Source organism: Heterocephalus glaber, unplaced genomic scaffold (genome assembly GCF_053883595.1).
Source record: "Heterocephalus glaber isolate CG9 unplaced genomic scaffold, H.glaber_assembly_v1.0 deba00001457, whole genome shotgun sequence".
Taxonomy (NCBI): domain Eukaryota; kingdom Metazoa; phylum Chordata; class Mammalia; order Rodentia; family Bathyergidae; genus Heterocephalus; species Heterocephalus glaber.
In genome coordinates, this window is record NW_028258305.1 from 30,478,999 (window position 1) to 30,500,248 (window position 21,250).

General features: G+C 34.1%; 1 protein-coding gene across 17 annotated transcripts in view; it reads right to left on the minus strand.

The window, feature by feature from the left end:
- Positions 1–21,250, minus strand: part of Rmdn2 (regulator of microtubule dynamics 2) — a 102,933-nt gene that overhangs the window by 23,343 nt on the left and 58,340 nt on the right. For 11 of the 17 annotated variants that reach the window (XM_087216471.1, XM_087216470.1, XM_087216469.1 and 8 more), the window contains 3 exons: positions 18,943–18,996; positions 18,776–18,856; positions 15,279–15,328 (listed from right to left, as the gene is read on the minus strand). In XM_087216471.1, coding sequence (XP_087072597.1) covers positions 15,279–15,328; positions 18,776–18,856; positions 18,943–18,996 — 185 coding nt within the window. Of the gene's footprint in view, positions 1–81; positions 214–2,648; positions 5,414–6,257; positions 9,828–15,274; positions 15,329–18,775; positions 18,857–18,942; positions 18,997–21,250 lie in introns of those variants that run through there. The other 6 variants (XM_004839310.4, XM_087216474.1, XM_021253738.2 and 3 more) reach the window with 5 other exon arrangements.

The following is a 21,250-nucleotide window of genomic DNA, read 5'->3' on the forward strand; positions in this document are numbered from 1 at the left end:
ATTAGTTGGGAGTATAAACATAAAGTATACAAGTTAAAAGGATAATTTAACTTCTTGCATGCACTTCAGCCCTTTGAGCACCTTGGGTTGGGCCTGGACGGCCTGACTGCAACAGATGGTCCAGCTTCTCCCAGCCTCTGCATTTCCAGTGTCCATTCCATCTCCCTTCCAGCTGTGAGTAGATCCCAGTAAGACTTGAACTTGGAGTAGGCCCTAGCAAGGCATCAAGTAATATCTTGTTTATCTCCTCTTTGATAGTCAGAGCAGGGCCTGAAGTTTAACATAGGTTCTCAGAAATAAGCTGTCATTGGGGCTAGCTCATGTGGAAGTTGGAAACTGCCTACTGACCATCCTCACTACCAAATCCTATTGAAAAACAAAAAAATTATCTTAGAGTTCTAACCAAAGTCCAATTTAATAAGTAATTTCATAGTACAGTTGGCTCAACTTGCTTTATTTTATAGAGTGGATACATTTGAAACCTCATAAAAGCTTGTTTAATAAAGAAATTTAGTACTTTTTACAGTGCCATGGTTTATAGGCCTGGAAAGTGTGTTAAGAAGTAGATGACTAATATATTACAGTTACAACTTCCCAAAGTTAACTTCTGGCTCCAAAATCTAAAATATGAGCAAAATGTATGAATCAATGGTTTTTAAGATTCTAGACAGAAAGAAAGGAAAGACAATGATGTCTGAGAGATGGGTAACAAATAAGAGAGACCCTACAATTGCCCTAGCCAACTGCCTTGAGAGTTTCTGGCCATAGGGTATACAGGAGGACCCCCAAAAGGGTCTGCAAATCTCTCTGAGTCTTGAGACAGAGCTGAGAATATGGGGAGCAGTGTGTGGAGCAGCTAGAAGACTTGAATAACACTACTAACCAATCTGACATAATTTACCTTTAAAGAACACACAATCTTCTTAAGCGTACATTGAACAGTAATCAAAATAGAAAATATTCTGGACCACAGAATAATTCTCAGTAAATTTAAAAAGATTCAGGTCATGCAAAATACATTTTCTGATCACAGTGAAATTAAATGAGAAATCAGTTACAGAAAAATATCTGGAAAATTCCTAAATAGGTTGAAACTAAAAAGATTTCTAAATAATCCATGTGTCAAAGAAGAAATACAAATAAAATTTGTAAGTGATTTTTCATTGAATAAAAATGAAAACACAACATATAAAAATTTGTGGAATGCTGCTAAAGCAGTGCTCTGGGAGAAATTAATAGCGCTAGGGCCAGGGATTTAGCTCAGTGGTTCCACTGCCTGCCTCACAAGTGCAAGGTCCTGAGTTCAATCCCCGGTACAAAAAAAAAAAAAAAAAAAAAAAAATTAGTAGCACCAAATGCTTATTTTAGAAAACTAGAAATGTTTTAAGTCAATGACCTCAGGTTTCACCTTAAGAAATTAAGAGAAGAGTAAATAAGACCTAAAGTAAGTAGAAGAAAGATCAGAGTTAAAGTAAATGAAATAGAAAATTAAAAAATAGGGAAAATAAATGAAACCAAACGTTGTTCTCAATAACATTGAGAACCCTCTAATTAGACTGAATAGGAGAAAGGGAAAACATCAATATCAAAAATAAGAGTTGTATCATTAAAAATATTACAGATAATAAAAGAATAATAGATATTATTGTGTCAATAAATTTGACAACTTAGGCAAAATAGATGAATTCTTTGAAAGATATAACCTACCAAAGCTCATTTAAGAAGAAAAATAATCTAAATATTTCTGTGTCCATTGTATTTATTAAAAGAATTGAAACTGAAGCTAAAAACTTTCCCCAACAAAGGAAACTCCAGGCGCAGATGAGTTCATTAGTGAATTATCAAATGTTTAAGGAAGAATATTATCAATTTACACAAAATTTTCAAGAAAAACAAGAGAGGAGATAGTTTTCAACTCATTGTATGAGGCCTGCAATACTCCAATAACTAAACCCAATAAAGACAATTACAAGAAAACTGCAGGCAATATCCATTGTATATATTTATGCAAAAATTCCAAACAAAATTTTAGTAAATCCGAAAAATATATAAAAAGGATGATATATTAGGTCTAAATTAGGTTTATCACAGGAATGGAAGGTGGTCTTAATATTTAAAAAATCAATGTAATTTATCATATAAACAAATTAAAACAGAAAAACCATATGACCATATCAATAAACACCAATTTGACAAAATTCAATATTCATCCCAGAAAAAAAAACTCAGCAGATTTAGGATGAAAGGAAACATTTTCAAACCAAGAAAAGGTATCTACGAGAAACCTACAGTTAAAATTATTATCAATGGCAAAACACTGAATGCTTTCCCTAAAGATCAGGAACAAAAGAAGTTTACTCTCACTACTTCTATTCAACAGTGTATTCCACATTTTAGCCAGTACAATAAGGCAAAATCTAAACAAAATCATCCAGATGAAAAAGAAAGAAGTAAAATGTTTTTATTCACAAAAGATACGATTATCTATGAAGAAAATCAAATGGAATCTACAGAAAAGCTACTAGAAATAAAGAGCAAAATAAAAGAGATCACAGGATGCAAGACTAATGTACAAAAATCAATTGCATTTCCATATAAAATAAAAAATATGAAACTGAAAACACTGTGTTAAAATATGAAATAATTGGGGGTAAGGTTAACGAAAATGTAGATCTACATTGAAAATTTAAAAACATTGCTGAGAGAAATTACAGGCCTAAAAAAATAAAATAAGTAAATTATATTAATTGGCTGAAAGACTCAATGTTGTCAATTCTCTTCAAATTGATCAATACAATGCCAATCAAATTCTCAGCCACTATTTTAATGGGGGGAGTGAGGCAAATATAAAAACATGATAAAATTCATATGGAAAAGCAAAAGACCTACAGTAGCCAAAACAAATTTAAAAAACAAAGTCAAAAGATTAACACTACCTTATTTCAACATTTTAAAGCTATGGTAATCAATAGTATGGTTCTGGTATTAAGGTTAGTAACTAGATCAATGCAAAATAATAGAAAATCCAGAAATTATTTCACACATACATGGAAAACTGACTTTTGACAAAGGCACAAAGGCAATCCAGAGGAGAACCAAGAGTCTGTTCAACAAATGGTGCTAGAATAATTACTTATCCAATGACACAACAAATGAACTTCAAACTACATCTCAAAGTCTATGTAAAAACCCCAAACATCCCAAGTTAAATTATGGGCAAAAATATGAATAAGCACTTCACTAAAGTAGTGTAAAATGGCAAATATGTGCATGAAATAAGCCTCAACATCATTTGTTATTAGGGAAATATAAATTAAAACCCCAATCAGGTATCACTACAAGTGTAGTACATGGCTAAAATTTAAAACAGTAATTATACCAAGCGTGGTTAAGAAAGTTGGGCATGTGGGACTTCATACACTATGGCAGCACCACTTTGGAAAGTTTGAGTCTTCAAAATGATAGACATACATCAACCGTACTTTCTACTTGTGGGTATTTATCCAAGAGAAACAAAAAAATATATATCCAAAGACTTTATATGAATGTCCATACAAGATTTATTTGTAACAATCAAATACTGTAAACAGCCCAAATGTCCATTAATAGGTGAATTGGGAAAGAAACTATGGTATATCCATGAAATAAAACACAACTCAGAAATAAAAAGGAATGAATTTTTAGTATATGCTACAATCTAGATGAATTTAAAAATAATTTTGCTTAATGAAAAAAGTCAATCAGAAAAGAATACATAATGTAGAATTCCATTTATATAAAATTCTAGAGAATATAACCCATAGTGACAAAAAGCAAAGCAGTGGTTGCTTGGGGATGGTACAAAGAAAGAGAGGAGAGACAGAATATAAAAGGGCATGAACAAAGTTTTTTAGGTCACGGAAATGTTTATCTTGATAATGGATACACATATATGTAAAAATTTCTCAAATTGTATACTTTAAATATGGGCAATTATTTACAGGTCAATTATTCCTCAATAAAACTATTTTTAAAGCTCAGCCTTAATTTTGGCTTTAAGCATCAAAACATATTTAGGTTGAGTTGTTCCAAAATCACAGGACTTCAAGATATTAGCTTTACTTGCTTCTAAAATGTACCTTATCTTTGTGAAATAAGCTTGTCTTGCTAACTGCACAATCAACAGGTCATAAAGTCCATAATGAACCTCTCCATATATACACAGACAAGGTTAAGTAATTAAAATTAGCCTTCACCACCCTCTTTTTTCCCTCTTTCCTTATCTTGATTGAGGAAAGAGAGGTTGGGCACGAGAAAGATTTAATACAAAGGAAGACACATAATAGGCTGCCAGATATTTATGATGTGAAACTAGACAATGCTTGCTAAATCCAAAAAATCAATACGGCTTTTCTTCACAGTGACTTCCTAGCTTACTTCTCTTTTTCCTTAGGATCCTTCTCTAATTTTAAAATATCCCCCTTCCTCTCTTTCCCTTCCTTCCTTTTGTCTTGCTCTTCTTCCACCTTATTTACTCGCCCTAAGTCCCCGCTTTGCTGACAAGGTTACACAGTGGTTCAGACCACAGCATGGACTGTGGAGCAGCCTGCCCAGCTTCACATTCTTTGCTCACTGTGTTAGGAATGACCTTTAATATCTTATCCTTTTAGCTCCCCTACCTGTAAATACAGTCAAATCAAACATACCTTCCCCATAGAGTTAACATGAGGATGAAATAAATTGGTATGGTTACCTTTCTCAGAGCCCTCATTTTATTCCAGGCACCTTAGACTCCAAGCAGTCAGATGCAAATACCCTAGGCTCAAAGTAGAATGCAGAAGACATGAAGTTCCAAAGCCTGGAACCTAGGTAGTCTCGGCTAGTATAGTTCTCTTAACTTGATTGTGGTGCTTGTACATCAGAGCTTAAATTATTTATTGGTAAAATGAGAAGTCTGGTGCAGAAGACTGTATTTATGATCCTTTCCAACTTTTCCACTGCTTTTTGTAATTCAAAAGTACAAAAATTATAAGATGGAAAGCTTTTGACAGCTTTTAAATGCAACTGAGAAACGGCATGGATTTTTATATTACAGTGAACGCCATGTGTTATTTAACAAGAAAGAGAGGTAATAATGCAATCACATGGACATGACAATTCTTAGAGTTTTAGTGGAATACTAAGTTACTTCTTTAATTTTTTATGAGAAATTGCAAAAGAGTTTGATTCTTATCTTCTGAAGTTGAGCACATTCAAAGTTCTGGTGCTGAACTCCTTTCCAAAGTTGTGCATGATGTCTCTTGAGAGGTTAGCAGCTGGTATACTTCATCTCTGAGTGGAAGGTGCAGCCATTAGGTTGGCCTTAGTGGCCCAGCAGGAGAAATCCTCATTTCAGCATTCCTTGGGTATTCTGTCTCCTCCAAGGTCAAGCACCCTGAGTGGTGAATGAAGTAACCACAGAAAATTAGAGTCCACATGGCTCACTTTGTGTGAAATTCCCTGGACTAAGTATAATGTTCTATATACAAAGCTGTCACTTAAGAAAAATATTCAGCTTTTATAAGGAGAGGAGATATAATGCAGAAACTGGTTTTAGTTGGCCTCATCCACATGGCTTTTTAAAAGATGTAACTAGATGTGACTATGGAACTGTGCAGACAGCAGGGCTTTAGCTCTAGTTTGAGAGTGTGAAAAATGACAGGAAGGAGGCTCACTATTGGGAGAAATTGCCAAACATGACAGAAATTCCCAACACTCCAAAGATTGATGCAGAAGGGTCCCATTTCTACTGGGTCAAGTACTTATGCACAAACCACTACACAGATTATCCTATCAATGGATGCCAATCCCTCCATTTTATTATTACTTTTAACCTTATTAATTTTTAGCCTTTTAGCTTACTCTATATTATTACTATTATTAATTATTATTATTATTTTTATTCTTAAGTTCTTTTATTGGTACATTTTAGGTACACAATACATTTACATTTGTCATTGGGTGCTTGCACCTGAACATGATGTATCTTGGTTCTTATTTTTTCCCCATTACCTGTGCGCCCTTCACCCCCTCCACCGTTCCCTATTTACATAGACATCATTTCCATTTTATTTTCTTTTTTCATAATTTTTCCTTTCCCTTCTTTCCTTTCCCCTTCCTCTCCCATCACCTCTATCCCTTTGGACTTTTTTACTCTATATTATTAATTGCTGATTTCTATTGTTAATAGTGGTATAGTTGCTGTTTTTTTACATTGCTTTTTACTGTATGTCAATACATTTTTTATTTTTTTATTTTTTTTAATATACCGAGAATCTAACTTAGGACCTCGCACTTGCCAGATAGGTGAGGTGCTATGCTGCTGAGCTAAATCCCCGGCCCACTTTGTCTTTTTGTTGTTGTTGTTATCCTTACTGTGATTAGTTTTCTCCTTTCTGGGTAGTGTCGAGGATCAAGCCTTTGAAAAAAGGCTGGACACTAAGAAGACCTTCAAATAAGAGTGGAAGAGATATCTATCCCAATATATGCACAAATCTCAATATAGAAGCACAATAAGTATGAAAAAACAAGGCAACATGATTCCTCCAAATGTCTATAGCTCATCAGTAACTGAATGTAAAGGTATCAAAGTAGATTAAAAGCAAAAGAATTCAAAAGACTGATTTAAAAAAAATGATTAAGGACTTTAAAAAGGATATGAATAAACAACTAAATAAATTAAGATAGATAATGTAGGATATGAAGGAGCAATTCAACAAAGAGATAGAGATTCTGAAGAAGAACCAAACAGGAAATTTAAAAATGTAAGGCACAAGAAGTCAATTTAAAAACTCAGTGGAAAGCCTTACAAACTGATAGGATCAAGAAGAAGATAGAATTTCAGGGCTGGAGAATAAGGTTGAGGAATTATTACATGCAGATACTAATAAAGAAAAAAGCACAAGAAATTATGGAAAAAACATCCAAGAATTGTAGGACATGAATGAAAGACTAAATTTACAAATTTTTGGTGTACAGAAGGCCACAATGTCTCAGACTAAAGACACAGAAAAATCTACTTAGTGAAATAATTACAGAAAACTCCCCAAATGTTGGGAAATTTTTTAAAAAAAGTTTGAGATGCATTTTGTTTGTTTTTGTTTTGTTTTGTTTTGGTTTTGAGACAGGGTTTTGCTATGTACTCCAGGCTGGCCTTGATCTCACTATGTATCTCAGACTGGCCTCAAAATCACAGCGATCCTCTTGCCTCAGCCTCCTGAGCGCTGGGATTATAGGCATGTACTACCACACCCTGCAGGAGGCATTTTGAACCCCAAACAGGCATGACCAGAAAATAATCTTTCCATGTCATATTACAGTTAAAATAAAGAGTACAGAACAAGAAAAATTTATTGAAAGCTGTAAGAGAGAAAAACCAAGTCACTTACGGCAAACTCACCAAAATAACTTCAGACAAACCCTAAAAGACTAGGAATGCATATAACAATGTATTTCAACCCCTAAAAGAAAATAACTGCCAACCTAGATTATTACACCCAGCAAATCTGTCCTTCAAAATAGAAAGAGAAATGAAGACCTTCCAGGATAACTATAAACTAAAGAAATTCATAACCACTAAGGCAGCATTGCAGAAGATACTTTTTTTTTCTTTCTCATAATTTTTCCTTTCCTTTCTTCCCTTTCCCCTTCCCCTCCAGCCACTCCTCCACCTTTGGACCTTTTCCTATTTCAAATTATCAATTATTTGTTTTAATCATTTTCATCCTTATTTACATTTTCAGTTTCTCACACTAGAGATACTATTCGGTATTTACACATGTATGTCCTATTTATTTCACTTAAGAGTATGGCATCTATTTAGTTATAAATGACTCTAGTTTCTCATTCTTTATGGCTGAGTAGTACTCCATTTTATAAAGAAACCACATCTTCTTTGTCCAGTTTCCAGTTGATGGGCACTTGGGCTGTTTCCAATCCTTAGCTATTACAAATTGTGCCGCTATAAACATAGGTGCACATATATCGCTGTGGTATGATTCTTTTAATTCTTTGGGGAAGATACCCAGTAGGGGAATAGCTGGGTCAAATGGGACCTCTAGTCCTAGTTCTTTGAGGTATCTTCATACTGATTTCCACAGTGGTTGCACCAGTCTGCACTCCCACCAACAATGGAGAAGGGTACCTTTCTCTCCACACACCCGCCAGCATTTTTTATTGGTTGATTTCTTAATAGCAGCCATTCTTTCTGGGTGAGGTGGAATCTCAGTGTTGTTTTCATCTGCATCTCTCAAATGACCAGTGATGTTGAACATTTTTTCATATATTTATTTGCTGTTTTTACTTCTTTGTCTGAGAAATGTCTGTTCATTTCGGATGCCCATTTTTGAATTGGGTCTTTGAATTTGGAGGGTCTGATTTTCTTTCAATTCTTTATATATTCTACATAGTAGACCTTTGTCTGAGGTACAGCTGCTAAAAATTTCTTCCCATATTGTAGGTTGTCTCTTAGCTCTGTTGGTAGTTTCTCTTGCAGTGCAGAAGCTTTTTAATAAGATGAAGTCCCAGTTGTTGATTCTTTGTGCTAGCTCCATGCTACTGAAGTTTTGTTCATAAAGTCTTTTCCTATGCCAATGTCATTGAGAGTTCTACCTAACTTATCTTCCAGCAAGTTTACTGTTTCTGTCTTGATATTTAGCTCTTTAATCCACTTCAATCTTAGTTTAGTGCATGGTGATAGGTATGGGTCCAGTTTTAATCTTTGCCAGGTTGAAATCTAGTTTTTCCAACACTATTTATTGAACAGGCTATCTTTTCTCCAATGAGGGCAATTGGCTCCTTTGTCAAAGATGAGGTGTCTGAGTATGTCTGGAGTTGTTTCTGCATCTTCTAATCTATTCCACTGATCCTAGGGTCTATTTCTTTGCCAGTACCATGCTGTTTTTATCACAGTAGCTTTGTAGTATAGTTTCGTGTTGGGGATTGTGTTACCTCCAGCCATGTCTCTGTTGCCCAGAATTGTTTTTGCTATTCTAGGTTTCTTCTGCTTCCAAATGAATTTTTGGATTGTTTTCTCTAGTTCTGTGAAGTATATTGTTGGAATTTCAATTGGTATTGCATTAAATCTATATAGTAGTTTTGGAAGTATGGCCATTTTCACTATATTGATTCTTCCTAACCAGGAACAAGGGATATCTTTCCATTTTCTTATATCCTCTTCAATCTCCTTCTTCAGAGTGCTGTAGTTTTCAGTGTAGAGGTCTTTTGCTTCCTTTGTTAGGTTGATTCCTAGATATTTCATTTTTTTAGATGCTATTGTAAGAGGAATTCTTTCCCAAATTTCTCTCTCAATGGGTCTGCTATTTGCATATAAGAAGGCTACTGACTTTCGAGTGTTGACCTTATATCCAACTACACTACTGAATCTGTCAATTAGGTCTAGAAGGCTTTTGAGTCTTCTATGTAAAGTATCATATCATCAGCAAATAATGACAGTTTCTCTTCTTCTTTTCCTATCTTTATTCCTTTTATGTCTTTCTCTTGTCTAATTGCTATGGCTAATGTTTCCAGAACAATATTGAACAGGAGTGGTGATAGTGGGCATCCTTGTCTTGTTCCTGATTTTAGCATAAAAGTTTTCAGTTTTTGACCATTTAGTATGATGGTGGCTGTTGGTTTTTCACTGATAGCCTTAATCAGGTTGAGATAGACCTTCTATTCCAATTTGCTGTAGCGTTTTTATCATGAGTGGGTGCTGGATTTTGTCAAATGCCTTTTTTGCATCTATTGAGATGATCATATGTTTTTTGTCCTTGACTCTGTTAATATTGCAGAAGATACTTAAAAGAATCCTGCACATAGAAGGGGGAAAAGTAGATAAGCTATTGAAAATTAGTAAAAAAACATTAGAAAAATGGATATCACTAGAAAACACATATACAGACTGAAAGTGAAAGGATGGAAAACAAAATTCCAAACAAATGAAACCTGAAAGCAATCAAGAGTAGCTATATTTATATATGACAAAGCAGACACCAAATAAAATTAATTGGATGACAAAAAAGGCCACTACATATTGGTTTGGGTAACAATCCACCAAAAAGATATAACAATTGTAAATATAGTAGACCCTCAAGTTATGACTGGGCTGACATACGAACAAGTTGGGTTAATTAGGCTAATGGAAGATTCATCTGCCTCTTGTTATGTATAGCATGTACCCAGGTAAACATCCAGATCTCAGATGTATTGACTTACAACCAACATGAGTTACAACCAGCCGTTGGGAACTGATCAAATTTGGAAGTCAAGGGTCCATTGTATAAATTCAATAAACACTAGTGCACCCACTGTTCATAGAATAAACACTCCTCAACATAAAGGGGCACATAGGTGCCAGCACAAAAATATTAAGTATATTCAATACTCTAGTCTCACCAACAGATAGGTCACCCCCTCAAAAAAAATCAACAACAAAAAAAATCAAAAACAACAAAAAAAATCAAAGTTAAACTACACCATACAACAAACAGACTTAACATATGTCTACAGAACATTTCATTCAAAACTACAGAATATATATTCTTCTCAGCAGCTCATGGAATGTTCTCCAAAAGAGATCATATTTTAGGCCATGAGGAAAGACTTAACAAATGAAACAATTAAAATAATTTCTTGCATCTTATAAGGTCATAATGGAATAAAACTAGAAATCAACAGCAAGAGAAACTATAGTAACTATATAAGCACATGGAGATTGAACAATTCACTTCTGAACAATCAGTGTGTCACTGAAGAAATCAGGGAGGCAATTAAAAAATTCCTAAAATCAAATAAAAATGGAAACACAACATACCAAAATCCCCGCGACACAGAAAAGGCAGTTCGAAGAAAGAAGTTTATGGCTATGAATGCCTACATTAAAAAATCAGACAGCCTTCCAATAAATAAACTAATGATGCATCCTAAGGTCTTAGAAAAACAAGAACAAACCAAAACCAAACTCAGGGAGAGAAATAATAAAGATTACAGTTGAAATTAGTGAAATATAGATTGAAAGAAATCATTAAATGATTAAAATGAGTTGATTCTTTGAAAAATAAACAAGACTGATTCATACTTAGCCAAACTACCCAAAAGAAAGACAGACAATCCAAATCAATGCAGCTAGAGATGAAAAAGGGAATGTTATAACAGACACTCCTGAAATCCAGAGGATTAACAGGGATACTTTGAAAACCTATATTCTCACAGGAGAATTTAAAAGAAATGGATAAATTTCTAGACACATATGACCTACCAAAATGGAATTAAGAGGGTTTAAAAAAAATCTGAAATGATCAATAACAAACAATGACATTGAAAGCAATTACAAAAAGTTTCCCAACAAAGAAAAGCCCAGGACCAGAGAGGTTCACTGCTGAATTTTATCACACCTTTAAAGCAGAATTAACATCAAGCTCCTCAAATTATTCCATGAAATAGAAATGGAAGGAATGCTTCCAAACTCATTCTATGAGGCCAACATCACTCTGATACCCAAACTGGACAAGGACACAACAAAAAAAGAAAACTATATATCAATACCCTTGATGTACACAGAGGCAAAAATTCTTAGTAGAATACAAACCAAATTCAACAACACATTAAAAATATCATACACTATGATGAAGTTGATTTCACTGCAAGGATGCAAGGGTGGTTCAATATAAATAAATCAATAAATACACTACATAAATAGAACCAAAGATAAAAATGACATGATCATTTCAGTTGATGCAGAAAAAGCTTTTGACAAAAATTCAACATCCCTTCATGGTAAAAGCCCTGAAGAAATTGGGTACTGAAGGATCATACTTCAATACAGTAAAAGCCATATATGACAAACCACAGCTAACATTCTTCTTCTTCCTCTTCCTCTTCTTTTTTTTTTTTTTTGTGATACCAGAGATCAAACCCAGGACCTTGCACTTGCAAGGCAGGCATGGTGCCATTGAGCTAAAACCCCAGCCCATTCTGAATGGGGGAAGACTGAAAGCATTTCCACGAAAATCAGAAATGAGGCAAGTGTTTCCACTCCCATTACTCCTATTCAGTATAGTACTTGAAATTTTAGCTTAAGCAAATAAGCAAGAGAAAGACATAAAAGGGACAGACAGGAAAGGAAGAAGTCAAATTATTCTTGTTTGCAGATGGTATAATCCTACACTTAAAAGACCCTAAAGATTCCACCAAAAGACTTAGAGTTGATAAATGAATTCAGCAAGATAGCAGGATATAAAATCAACACTAAAAGTCAATAGATTTTCTATACACTAACAGTGGGTTAGCTGAGAAAGAAATCAGAAAAACAAGTTCATTCACAATAGTTCCCAAAAAATCTATGGATTAATCTAACCAAGGAAGCAAGGGACCTCTATAATGAAAATTTCATAACACTGAAAAAACTGAAGAATGCACTAGAAGATGGCAAGACTTACCATGTTCGTGGATTGTCAGAATTGATTTACTAAAATGGACTTATTACCAAAAGCAATCTACAGATTTAATGCAATCCCCATTGAAATACCAATGACATTCTTCACAGAACTGAAAAAAAAAATTCTAACATTCACGTAGAAACACAAAAGACCCAGAGTAGCCAAATAAATCCTAAGCAAAGAGAGCAAGGCTGCAGGCATCCCAATATACAATTTCAAATTATACTACAAAGCCATAGTAACAACAACAAAAAAAGCATGGAACCAACACAAAAATAGACAAATAGACCAATGGAAAGGAATAGAGGACACAGAAAAACCCACACAACTATAGCCATCTGATTCTGGACAAAGGAGTAAAAAAATGTATTGGAAAAAAGATAGCCTCTAACAAATGGAGCCAGGAAAATTGGAAATCCATATATACAAGATTGAAACTAGACCCCCTTTGTTTCACCAAAAATAAAAATCAATTTCAAAATGGATAAAGTGCCTAGGTGTAAGACCAGAAACTTTGAAACTGCTGGAAGAAGAGAAAAATCACTTGAAGCCATAGGCACAGGCGGAGACTTCTCAAATAGGACTCCAATAGCACAGGAAATAATATCAAGAGTCAGTAAACAGGACTACATCAAATTTAAAATGAAACAACCAACAGAATGAAGAAACAACCTATGGAATGTGAAAACATCTTTGCCAGCCACTCTTTTTTTAGGTACTGGGGATCGAACTCGGGTCCTTGCACTTGTGCAGCAGGCGGCAAAACCACTGAGCTAAATCCCCAGCCCCCCAGCCACTCTTTTAACACAGGATTAATAGCTAGAATATATAAAGTATTAAAAAGCAATCAAAACAATTAAATAGTCAATAAATAAATGAGCAATGGAACTGAATTGACCCTTCTCAAAAGAAGTACAAGAGGCCAACAAGTATATTAAAAAAATGTTCAACATCTTTCGTTTTTAGGGAGTTGAAAATCAAAACTATATTGAGATGCCATGTCACCTCAGTTACAATGACCACCAAGAATACAAAAAAATAAGTGCTGGGGAGAATGTAGGGGTAAAGGATCCTTTCTATATGCTGGTAGGAATGTAAATTAGTATAGCCACTAGGAAATCAATATGGAGGTTCCTCAAAAAACTAAAAGTAGACTATCATTTGATGTAACTATACTACTACTTGGTATACATTTGAAGAAGTTAAAGCCAGCATACTAGGGCCGGGGATTGAGCTCAGTGATTATGGCGCCTGCCTCACAAGTGCAAGGTCCCGAGTTTGATCCCCAGTAACAACAAAAAAAGTCATCATACTATAGGGTTCCCAGCATACCAATGAGTACTGCAGCACAATTTATAATAACCAAGATATGGAACCAGCCTAGGTGCCTATCAACAAATGAATAGATAAAGAAAACATGGTTTATATACACAATTGAGTATTATCCAGCTGTAAAGAACAAAGTTTTGGGGCCGGAGATGTAGCTCAGTGGCGTCATGCCAGACTGGCAAGCACAAGGTCCTGAGTTCAATCCCCAGTACCATAAAAAAGAAAAAAAAAGAAAAAGAAAAGAAAGAATAAAATTTTGTCATTTTCAGAAAGATGGATGGATCTGGAGATCAGGATATTGACTAAGATAGTATCACATGTTCTCCCTAATATATGGAATCTAAAAATGATGAGATGAAAGTAAAATTTAGACTAGTCTACTTTAATAGAGGAAAACAGCAAGTGGGAGAGGGACTGAAGTGTAAGGGAAGGTGATGAGAGGATGAATGTGATCAAAATATATGCATCGAAATCCAGCATTTGATAAAATTAATAGGTACTTATAAGAAATGAAAAAATTTTGAAAGTAAATAAAAATACAGTATGGAAATACAGTAAATAAGATACAGCCTCACAGAAATATAAACTATTATCATTTTACTGTATCTCCCACTACTTTTCTGTACATATTTTCATATAGTTGAAATCATATATTGTACTATTTTGTTGAATTCTTAAGATGTTCCTTACACTTTCCTATATCATTTTTATAATTATTTTCAATGTCAAAATAATATTATATTATAAATTCTAATGTGATAAATTGCTTTCTTATTGTTAGACACAGTGTTATGTTCTTATGAATGTTTGCACACAAATATTTATACTTTTTTCTTTATTTCCATGAAGTAGAATCACAAGATTAGAGTTAACATATTTTTGAGACATTAGATATGTTTTATCAAATAGTTATGCAAAAATATCCTCTAACAGTATATAAGAATATTTCATCTTATGGCAATATCGCCAATATTAAATGTCTCATGAAAGAAGAGAAAAATTTATGCAAACTTGGTAGTAAAACAGTATTTTATTCATATTTGCCCAAATAATAATTATATTCATCCTTTTGGTTTTGTTTTTCTACCAACAACTGTGGTCATTGTTTCCATTTTTCATCCAATTAATGAAACGATTAGGTTTTATGGTCTCCATTAAAACAATAAAATATTCACTAGAGTTCATTTTATTGGACTTATTTAAATGTTTTCTTTAAAATATTCTGAAAGCTACAGTTTATTGATAGAAAAAACATAAAGCATATGTGTTTATAAATCACCATGTACACATATTATAGTAAATATATTCTCCAAATAACATAATTTATTCTGTTATGCTATTAGTGGAATGTATATCATAGAAATACGGTTTTACCTTCAAACTTAAATACATTTCCTTTACATTAAAAGGAAAACAGGACAATAAAAACAACTCTGATAAACTTAAATTTTAGTAGATTGTTAGATTTGTTGAAAAGTGAGTTCTTTCATTTACCTCTTCAAGGACTTGATTATTGCTTTCACCTCTGTCTGTGCCTCTTTATCCTATAAAGAAAATATAAATACATAATGAAATCTCACATATTTATTCCCATAGTCTGGGTCCTTTGAAAAGGATTATGATTGAGTGCAGGCATATTTTTCAAAGGTCACTACAAAGAAACAGTGGATTTCTTAGGACAAAGCAGGATTCAGATCTGTGAGAATGTGGGTAATGTGGAGAGCTATTTCCAGACTCTTCTCTACCAGATCTGGAGTGGTGGGATGCAGGAAGGGGAAAGCCTTTCATGTAGGCGGACACAATGAAAACAGCAGCATGTTAATATTATTGTTTTTCTCCTCAACTATTATATAAAGGAGTCCTAGGTGCAGCAGCAGAAATTTGAAAAAAATCTAAGATTCCACTGTCAGAATCCAATTTTGTTATTGACTTTATCAAAATACCTTATACTGGAGATTACTATAAGTCTGTTTGTCATAGAAAGATGATTAATTTCACTTTAAAAGATTACAGCAATTTTAAAATATAGTTTTCCCCAAACTAGCACATCTATCACTATATAACAAAATATTACACAATTTTTTATATATTTAAGGTTTCTCAGTACACTCAAGGCCAATGAACAAAGGTGCCTCCAGTTAAAAATTTTCAGGCCACTGACAAAGTCATTATTTCATTTAGCAATCATTTTATACTGCTTTAGACATAAGAATCCTTTTCATTTTAAAAATGATATGTTTCTTAGGATCTGAGACTATCACCCCAAAGTTAAGAAAAGTCCATGTGAACAATAAAAATACTGTAGTTTCAAATTCTGGGAATGTAAAGGTGCTTACACACATGAACCTGGGCTCTAGAGGCTAACTAGGTGACACTCCCAATATCAAGTGGCAGTGTGATGGGATTAGAGCTCCCTAATGAGGGACAAAAGTTATGTCTATAAATGACTAATGCAAGAAAGAAGTCACAAATGGCACAAGAAAGAGGCAGGTATATCAGACAAGTTCACAGGAGGAAGACAAAACTAATGGCTATGCTGACTTCCTTGTAATTTGTGGCACTGGTAGACATTTTGGCAATGAATAAATTGATCAGCAAATCATCAATCAATCTGAAAACCTTTGTAGAGATATATGGTTCTACATACAACTAACTTCACTCTATGTTCTCATTAAAAAAGAAAGTGAGGGCCAGGGATTTAGCTCAGTGGTTCCGCCACCTGCCTCACAAGCACAAGGTCCTGAGTTTGATCCCTGGTACCAAAAAAAAAAAAAAAAAAAAAAAAAAAAAGTGAAATATTCCTGTCTATACATTTAGTACTTAGAATTGTTAAGAATACAAATAGAGACAGCACTAGAAAAAAAAAGAAGATAAGGTAAGAAATATTTGCTCAGCTTATATTTCTTATTACAGAAATAGTTCCACAGTATGCAAATTTCTTAGTTACATTTATTACAAATCCTGCTTACTGTTATTCACACTATTTTTTATTTGTATGGGATAAGTAGTATTTTAATTCTTTCTATGAATCTTTATTGAATGGTACTATGCTAGGTGATATACTCAGAGAAATAAAATGGTGAATGAAACATACTTGGTTGCTACTTTAATGGAATAATCACAACTATGCTAAATGACATCAAGGAAAAGTACTAAGGACAATCAACCCTACTGGGAATTCCAAACATCAGAAGATACATATCTACAGCCCCAGACCTTGTGCATGTGTTCAGGGAAGGGACCCAGTGGAGTCCTAGTGACCCTCTTTAGAGACACAGGCGTGGATGCTTCCTCCATGTAGAGATACATGGCAGATCTTGTTGCACTTCCCTTTTCAACCCTATTTCCCATGACTGCACAGGCAAACAAATCTTTGTTTTCTCCCCTTTGTGCCCATTTTTAACCATGTTATACAGAGCTTTCAGTCCACCTCTGATGCCATCTGATATCAAATAGGAGGATGTAATTTCTCCCTTTTCAAATTCCCATAACCAATTATTTGTATGTATCTTAGCACTTCATGCTCTCTACCTTGAGCTACAGTTATGTGGATATACACCACATATGCTCTTCAGTTGTAAGCTCCCAGAGGGCAACAGCATGTCTTGTTTACATAAAAGATCACAACAAATGTTTTATGTACTATGCCAACAGAGAACACAAGGAATGCTTTTTTCTGAGGCATTCTTTCTTTGTTATGAATTAGAGGATGATAATATTTGGTGGTATAAGAAGGGGACAGTAATAAGAACCAAGATATATCATGCACAGGCACAAATTCCCTATGATGAATGCGATCACTATGTATACCTAAAATGTACTAATAAACTCAATTCATTAAAAAAGGAGGGAACAATAAAACATTTTATCTATTTCCATTGTTCCCACCATACCAGTGAATAGCTCCTACGAGCGCTGACTGAACCATTAACCCTGAAGAAAGCCTAAACTGTGTAGCACATCCAGAATCCTGAATTACTAAATAGAAGGGCAAGAGGCAATACAATAGTTTCTTTTTTTATTAACAGAAGGTGCCTCCAAATCAAGAGAATATTAATACACATTTTTAATCTTTTTCATGGCATTGGAGAGCCATATCCTGCTCTGAGCTGGGGCCTGAGGATAGTAATTCCATCTGCATTTGCCATGGTCTAATCAGGCAAATTGTCCAGCTTGTTTGCTGCCTACGTAGTTTAATCACCAGCTCCTCAGAATTACACTGTTCTCCCTCCTTCCAAGTAGGGCTTGTCCCATTCCCTGAACTCTTACACCTACTGAGCATCGGGATATTTTATCTGCTAGCCCATGATTTGCGTGTTCCTTAAAGATCCAAGTAGCCTCCTAGTGCTAGTTTATCTTAGACATAAAGCAAAATTTAAGACTTCACATACATGAAAAATCAAAGTCAAAATATTTTAATATAAAAGAAAATACCATCATGGAAGGAGAAAGTAGGTGATTGTCAACGCTGCCCCATTTTCTTCCAATGGGTGAAGGGTACAAACTTAAAAGATGAATAAATTCTGGTGATCTAATCTACAGCATGATGATTATAGTTAATAATACTGTAACATATACTTGAAATTTGCTAAGACAGTAAATATTTAGTTTCTCAACAGTCAGAAAAGGTAACGACATGTGGTGATGGACATATCAATTAGCTTGAGTGTGGCAATTACTCCACAGTGTATACATATATCAAAATATCATATCTTAAAAAAATCATATCTTACATATCTATAATTTTTTTTGGAACCAGGGATCAAACTCAGGACATTGCGCTTGTGAGGCAGGCGTGGTACCACTGAGCTCAGTCCCCAGCCCCTCATATCTATAATTTTTATATGTCAATTATACCTCAATAAATCTGCAAAAATAAAAGTAAATATAATTTAATAAAGAAAGAAAATTCAAGTATACTAAGCCACTTCAGATTTTAAGCCTAAATGAAATTGATGAGAGTAACACTCACTGCTACTATCTAGACTTACCTCTTTGGTAACAGTGGGAAGTGATAATGCCAAATTACAGAACTTCCAAGCATTCTGATTTTCCTCAAGATCTACATAACACTAGAAATGAAAAGGAATCACATTAAAAGGAATCACATTTTAAAGTAATGGATTCAAAGTAATATTTAAAGAGAGGTTTTCATTACCTTGGCCAAGTACATGTAATTGAGTAGAGAATAACCAGGATGTATTTCTTCAACCTGATTGAAGAGAAAAAGGACAAGTGAATGACAGGGAAATATTATAAGAATAACAGCCACAAGTGAAGAGGATATATTTCAGAATATTAGATACTATTATCCAAACTGGCCCCATGAACTTAGGTAGGTTGTTTTCCATTGAATCGTTTTAAGTATCTTTTGGGTAGAAACATAGCTTTTGCCATTAAAATGAAATTTATCAGTGTGGTCATAAAGCTTACAAAGCACTGGAAAATTTTAGGTTTTCTGATTGCTTTATATAATCATTGTCCTCAGACTTCCATTTTTATCCTTTCTCTTTTGTCCTTCAAAAACAAAAAAATAACTGTTGATTTACTGTTCCCAGGGCAGGTACTATCCATTTCGCAATCTGTTCAGGAAATGAGGGTACAGAGGGACTGATACTCCATAGCAAGCATCTTCCACTAGATTAATATTTATTTATGATTTCAACAAATTATATATGAGTTGAGTAACATCAGAGGTCCTTCTTGTCAAGTACTTTCAGAAGAAAGGCAGACCCTAGAAACTAATTCAATCAGATATAAGTATTTTGAAGGAACTTTACTTCTCATCTAATATTCTTTTTTATATCAGCTCCTTGTCTCTAGGAGATTAGAATTTTTTAGTTGTGGTATCATTCTTAGAGAGCTCTTTTTAGATTCCAAGTCAATTTCTGCTTCAGAGCCAGATTTTGTTGCTGTGTAATTGGAAGCAAGTAAGCTCTCAATCTGACTGTGATTTCTTACCTAGAGGGATGCAAAACATAACAGAAGAGGGACACTTTTAAAAATTTAAGCTCAAAATGCTTGTTTTATAAGTTGCAAAAAAGCCAGACATTTCTAAAATTAAAATGTGAAAGTTTCTCCTTTCTACTCTTTTTTTTTTGGTACCGGGGACCAAACTTGGGTCCTTGCGCTTGTGAGGCAGGCAGCAGAACCACTGAGCTAAATTCCCAGCCCCTCCTTTGTACTTTTATTCTCAACTTCAATCTCATTCTCCAGGAATAACCACTATAAATAGTGTGACATGAACCCTATCAGAACTTTGTTAAGTATGGAAAAACGAAACAAACAAAAAAATAAATAAATAATTGGATTTTGAAAGAAAACATATATTGGGATCATTTTCTATCCATGGATCCAAAACTTGTATTTTCCCTATAAGGCATCATAGACATGGTTTCATGTTAGCCTGCACAGATCTGTATCATTGTCTCAGAGCTATATTTCATACTATGCAAGAAGAGCAATTAAATTAAGCATTTCCCCATCAAACATTTAAATTTATTCTTAATTTTCTCTACTACCAATAATTATCAAATCACATATTTGCTTCTCTATGCTTCTACACATGTGCACTTGTATCTGTAGGAGAGATTCCTGGAGGTGGTAGAGACAAGAGTGAGCCAGATAGTCTGGTTCCAGAGCTTACACTCCTTAATTCTCTACATTACTGTGCTACTTACTATGTTTGATTTCATCTGTGTATTATTTCAGGCATGTGAGCATCTCAAGAACTTTTATACAATGTTTTGAAACCCCAATCCTCAGTTATAACTGTGATATTAAGAGGAAATGAGTTTTGAGTTCAAATACCATCTAAAAAACCCCTCAGTATCTCTTATTTAAATCATTTCCCTTAAATATACCATGATCTATATTTTTACAGAATTTAAAGTGAAAGAATAAATTCTCATTGAATAAAAAAAGGTGAAGAAAAGAGGATGCTTAGACTTCACTCTTAAATCAAATATATTGTTTTGCGAGATCGAACAAATTAGTTCCTTGATTCCCTTTTTATAAGTCAAAACATCATATTAAATAAAAAACACAAGAAATGTATGGCCTTTATGATCTTATTTCCTGCATTCTTTTCTGTTGGGCTTGTGCTTTGTATCAGGACACTAATTTGCACACAAAGTCCTCCAGGCAACCACTGGCCATTGGACAGAGGAAGTCTATTTGTCACCTGGGACTATATGATCTCTAAATTCCCTCTCAGTTTTGCAAAATCAATCCCTAAAATACAATGGAAATATTATCATCAGAAAATATGATTCAGCCTGATTTTGCCTATATTTTTATAAATCTGAAATAAGTAAGTGGGAGAAAAAACAATTTGACACATGTTGAGTATCCTGTGTTCAAAGTATGAGACCCAAAGTGTTTCAGATTTTAGACCTTTTTTTTTCTTAAATTTTGGAACATGTGCATGGACTTAACCTGCCATTCCTAATCCAAAAATTTAAAAT